Here is a 6,018-nt window from a genome sequence, read left to right on the forward strand (position 1 = left end):
TTTCTGGTTTGACACCCCAAACCAGGAGTCTTCAGCTTATTGAACGAAACCCAATGCAGATCAGGATCTCTTCAAAATGTCAATGTCTACATGAAATTGGCAGGTTTGAGATTGAGTACTTTTTTTCCATATTTTTAACACCATTGGGGTTTAATAAATCTTGAAAAATTCGAGTTTTTTTATGAAAAAAATTTGGTTTTCCCTTTAAAAATCCGACCAGAAAAATAAGTAACGCCCTTTATGTTTTTACCCACAATGCAACATTCCATCCCAGAATTCCAGCATAATTTTGCCCAACACAGCCACTGCATAGAGGTGCAAAAGTTTCCAGAGGTTAATACATTGCGTGCATATGAGCACAACTCGTACCTTCATGGGAAGGTACAATATGTGGTTAGGAACCCTGTGCTTACTACCTGGTAAAAGCAAGAGATAGTTCAGCATTTCTTATACCAGAAAATATAAAATCTGAAGGATTGTTGTGCTAAAAGGGGCAGTATACCCCCTTGTTTAACATAAGCTCAATATGGCTTGTGCTGACCCTACTTTTTAAAGGAGTGGGTCACCTTTAGGTTAACTTTCAGTATGTTAAAGAATGGCCAATTCTTAGCAACTTTTCAATTTGTCTTCATTATTTATTTATTTTACTTTTTGAATTATTTCCCTTCTTCTTCGGATTCTTTCCAGCTTTCAAATGAGGGTCTCACACAATTTATTGTTATTGCTCATCTTTCTATTCAGGCATCTCCTATTCATATTCCAGTCTCTTATTCATATTGATGCATGGTTGCTAGGGTAATTCGGACCTCAGCAATCAGATTGCTGAAATTGCCAACTGACGAGCTGCCGAATAAAAAGTGAAATAGCTCAAAAAACACAAATAATAGAGAATGAAACCAATTACAAATTGTTTCAGAATATCACACTCTACATCATGCAAAAAGTTAATGCAATGGTGAACATCTCCTTTAATTATTATTTTAATCAAGAAAAAACTATGTTTTTTTTATTTCTAGAGCTATACAGAGCAAACAGGTAAACTGAAGCTACTCCATGTTTGGTCCTTGGAGTAGCATCAATGAACAATGATGGCACAGGCTCCGGGTGGGGGTTACAATGGATGTTGGGAGGAGGGACCTTAAAGTCCACCCGATGGGTCCTGGATGCCCCAGTCCGACCCTGAATACACATGCATATACTGTTCCAACATGAAAGTAGGCCACAGTTGCACTGCTTTTCTGCTTCTGTTGTTTGTACCATGCATTAATATGCATATAACACACAAGAGGCATGGATTACATATCACTCACTATAAATGGTGCTTAGTGGTGTCATCAGTTGTAATCAAGGTTTAGTGAAGAACTTGAGAATCCTATTATAAGGCAGTGACTTATGGTATCCTTATATTTTGTAATAGGGAGGACATTATTCACTATTAGGCTCTTGATATTGCCTAAAAAGCTATTTTTGCTGGGTTCTCAATAATCTATTAACAACACAGTTTTAATAAACAATTAATAATGTGTCTGGCCAGCCTACTAAACACAATTCATTAACAGCTACAATAACAGATATATAGCAAGCAATTCATGCAATTTCACTCATCAATCAACCCTGGACCCGCTCCAATGGAATATGGTAAGAGTGGTGCATCACAGGAGCCGCCTCAGGGTGGCTTAAGATGGCCATAGACGCAACGTGGATTCGTACGATTTTCGGGACCGTGTGTGGAGAGTCTCGACATTTTTCGTCCATCGGTTGTTTGGTAGATCGGACAGGTTAGAAAATTTCTGTCGCCTGCCGATCTGTTCTTTTACTACTTTATTTGGTCGGAATGGTAAGACTTTCATCTGAATGGTTAGTGGCGGGTCGGGAGATGGGAATGTCCGATCATACGTTGATTCTTACGATTGGATCTTTGCGTCTATGGCCAGCTTAAGGGCAGAATTGCCCCAAATCTTTGACCCAACAACTCTGAATCCAGTTGCACTTGTTCCTCACCTCGCCTATCCTCATACAAAGATGGGAGTGCATTCCACCTGCACTCCTTTGCGTTCCACTTGTTTAACAATTAACATATGGATTCTGTTCAAGTAGTAAAGTGTTTAAAATTACAAAAAAGAATGAAAAACTTTCAGTGCTCTTATTCCTTTTCTGCTTCTTCAAACTTTAAATAATTAAGGGGCAGATTTATCAAGGGTCGAATTTCGAGTTCATGGGAGTTATTCAAAACTCCCATGAACTCCTATTAACTTGAAATTTGACCAGTTGCAAATTATTTTAAAAAACAAAAATCTAATTTTTGGAACTTTTTGGAGTTTGCGGGTGAATAGGTTTGATCCGCAAACTCGAATCGAAAAAAACTTTAATATCAGGAAGGCTGCAAACAACTCCAAATTGATCCCAGGACGTCTTCCATGGGCTAAAACAGCAATTGGCAGATTCAAGGCGAATAGTAAAATTCAAGTTCTTATAGGGCCAATGTATGATACATTTCAAAAATCAAATTAAATTTTTTTTAAAAACCTCAAAGCGAATTTTAATAATTCCCTAGTCGAATCTGACAGTTTTGGCCATAAAAAAACCCAAAAATTTAAATTTTCACTTTGACCCTTGATAAATCTGCTCCTATGTGCCAAGGCTCTTAATATTGTATTGGTTCCTAAGAGGTTAGGTCTTGTTTATGCTGCATATAAACACATTTCTCATGTTTCCTTCCTTTAATTTGCCAGGTGTGAACTTGTTAGCTTTCATCATCATAGTGTTTTCCTACATCAGTATGTTCTGTTCAATTCAAAAGACTGCCCTTCGAACATCGGAAGTCAACAGTCATATCCACGCTGATGTTGCTGTCGCCAACCGATTCTTCTTCATAGTATTTTCCGATGCTGTTTGCTGGATTCCAGTTTTCCTCCTAAAAATACTCTCGCTTTTTCGGGTGGAAATCCCTGGTAAGATGCATGGAGATACACAACTACAGATTTAGCTGATTTCCATTCAGTTATGCAGCATGTATTTAAGATTTGTATTCATTCCAGCAATGTGTGGATTATGGTAGATCTTGGGGCTATAACCCATGTGGCATTTTAATGCCGTCTGCTTTTCATCTGATGACAGCACTAGCCATTTCTCACTGTCTGTAACAGTTGTCAGCCATGGAGGCCATAGGCGGCACTGCAAGACATTAAGCAAAATGAATTTTCATATAGAAGGAAGGAATACAAAGCTTAGAACCTATAGAGTGTGGCAGTCAGGTTCTTGGTAGCCGACACAGTTTCTTTGTTTTATGGTGGGCAATGAGTTTATGTTAAAGGCTATTTGCAATGAAAAATATGAAGCATATATAAAACCAATCATTTGTTCCTGCAACTCACAACTGTGTATTTTACCAGAAGCAATTTCACGTTATATGAATTGGAAGGCATTTTTCAACATTTAAAGGACAAGGCAGCCCCTGGAAACTGCAATCACCCCACTTGTATTGCTCCTTTGCCTATCCTGAACCGCCAGGTTTTTTATACTTAGACACATTTTTTAAATAAAGCAATAAGCGATGCACAATGCTGTCTTCATTGCGCCAGCATTTCCCTCCCCACTGATGTCACCAAGATGGACAATGCAGATGCTAAGGCACATGAACTGACATTGCCCCCCCCCCTGATCACCTTTTTACCCTAACCCGAATTATTCTGAACAGAGTAAGAATGTGTAGAAAGCCCATGCATTTAGTCCATGGCTGAACAGTAATTAATGGCAAGTGCCAAGATAAAAGATACACTAGCATTACCATTAGAGGGCAGAGACACACCCTCATATTCGGGGAGATTTAGTTGCCTGGTGATAAATCGCCTCTTCTTCGGGGTGACTAATCTCCTCAAACTGCCTCCCGCCGGCTGAAATCTAAATCGGCGGCGGGATGGCACTCGAATCGCTTCGTTTTGCTACTTCGAAAAACGAATCGCACCAATTGCCATCCCGCCAGCGATTTACATTCTAACCGGAGGGAAGCAGTTCGGGGAGATTAGTCGCCCAATGAAGAGGAGATTTGTCGCTGGCCGACTAACAGTGTTGGACTGGCCCACCGAGATACCAGGAAAACTCCCGGTGGGCCCAGGTGTCTGTGGTCCCTTGCGCTGCTAAACATTTGGCCTATTTCATGGCCATTCCCTATTTCTTTGAGAACAAAGAGGCTAAATAGATGGAATAATAAATTATAGTATGTAAAGAAAAGAGACTAGCAGAATAGAGGTTAAGTGAGGAGAAGAAGAAAATGGGCCCCTGTCTAAGGTTTTTGGGTGTCCCAGTCCGACACTGGCAACTAATATCCCCGAATCTGTGCGTGTGTATCTGCCCTAGAATTTGTACCTAATTGTGCATATACTTCAATCTCAGCTAACCTGTGTTTGGCTTCCAAATGACTAATAAGGCTGATATTTGATTTGTTTTGTCAGAGATGCTACTTTATATACAAAGAAGAGCATGTTATCATTTATTCTTTGCAAAATGTTGTTTAAAGGGATTCTGTCATGGGAAAATATGTTTTTTTACAAACTGAGTCAGTTAATAGTGGTCCTCCAGCAGATTCCTGCAATAAAATTAGTTTTTTCAAAAGGCCTAACAGTTTTTTTTAATACTTAATTTTAAAATCTGACATTGGGTTAGACATGTTATTAGTTTCCCAGGTGAATTTAGCCTTGTAACTTGTACTCTAATAAACTTCAGTCACTCTTTACTGCTGCACTGCAAATTGGAGTGATATCACCCACCACTACCTTACCCAGTCCCCAGCAGCCCATCAGCAGGACAATGGTGAGGTAACAAGATAACCTCTCCCTGAAACTTGCATAACTAAAAATGCTTCTATGCCCTACCTAGTTGTAGATATGAGAACAGCATTCAATAGTAAAAATTCAAATCTGGCTAACCCAAGTTGCAACTGTTTCAGTTAAATTAAGGGGCAGATTTATCAAGGGTCCAGTTTCGAGTTTACGGGAGTTTCTAAAAACTCACATCAACTCCCATAAACTTGAAATTCGAAAAGAAAATGACCAATTGAAATTTATTTTAAAAGTCTTTATTTAAATTTAAAAATGGGTGAATAGGATCGAGCTGCAAATTCGAATCAAATTCGATCAAATTAGATTTTTCAACAAAAAAAAAATGTTTTCAAAAGTCCACCAAAACACTCCAAATTGATTGTAGGAGGTCTTCCATAGGCTAAAACACCAATTCGGTAGGTTTTAGATGGCAAATATTCGAATTTGAATTCTTCGACAACACATGATAAATTTCAAAATTTTTGTCGAATTTGGACTATTTCCTAGTCAAATTACACTAAAATAAACTCGAAATTCGAATTTAAAAATTTACATTTTTAATTCGACCCTTGATACATCTGCCCCTAATTAGGAGAAACAATAGCTTATCTGAAAGAAGTTCCATTGTGAGGCTCAGGCTGTTTCTGAGCTCAGGATCAGGCACAATAACCTGAGATGCCTACACTAAACTTACAACTACAACTAAAAAAATACATGTATTGGCTCAAGAATAAAAGTTTAAATGGTAGATTGAATTACTTGCAATGAACACAGTGTCGTTTAGTAATAAAAACAATGACAGAATACCGTTAACATTAATTTTAATTATGTTTAATGATACTGTAGTTTCACTTCCCTTTCCATGGAATTGAATTGTTACCTATAGAAATGTGGCGTTTCCACCTGCTATAAGTTTCTTTTCTCTTTTTTAGGCACTGTTACCTCATGGATTGTTATATTTATCCTCCCTGTGAACAGTGCCTTAAATCCCATTCTCTACACACTAACGACAAGCTTTTTCAAGGAGAAACTCAAGGAACTATTGCACAGGCAGAGGAGAAGATCGGTATTCAGGAACGAAAGGAAAAGTTTATCTACTTCTTTGGTCTGGACAGAAGAAACCGTAGCTCAGCATTCTTCACTCAAACTTGGATTTCTTCATAAAAAATCTTTAGATGAGGGCATTATCAAAACGACATGA

The 6,018-nt window shown here is 38.3% G+C and overlaps 1 protein-coding gene across 1 annotated transcript in view; it reads left to right on the forward strand.

Moving 5' to 3' along the window:
- rxfp2.S (relaxin family peptide receptor 2 S homeolog) overlaps positions 1 to 6,018 on the forward strand; it is a 144,638-nt gene extending 138,620 nt beyond the window's left edge. The window contains exons 17-18 of the mRNA XM_041584757.1: positions 2,733 to 2,951; positions 5,750 to 6,018. Of these exons, the coding sequence (XP_041440691.1) occupies positions 2,733 to 2,951; positions 5,750 to 6,018 (488 nt within the window). The remainder of the gene's footprint in view (positions 1 to 2,732; positions 2,952 to 5,749) is intronic.

The sequence above is a fragment of the Xenopus laevis genome, chromosome 2S (genome assembly GCF_017654675.1).
Source record: "Xenopus laevis strain J_2021 chromosome 2S, Xenopus_laevis_v10.1, whole genome shotgun sequence".
In the NCBI taxonomy this organism is placed as follows: Eukaryota; Metazoa; Chordata; class Amphibia; order Anura; family Pipidae; genus Xenopus; species Xenopus laevis.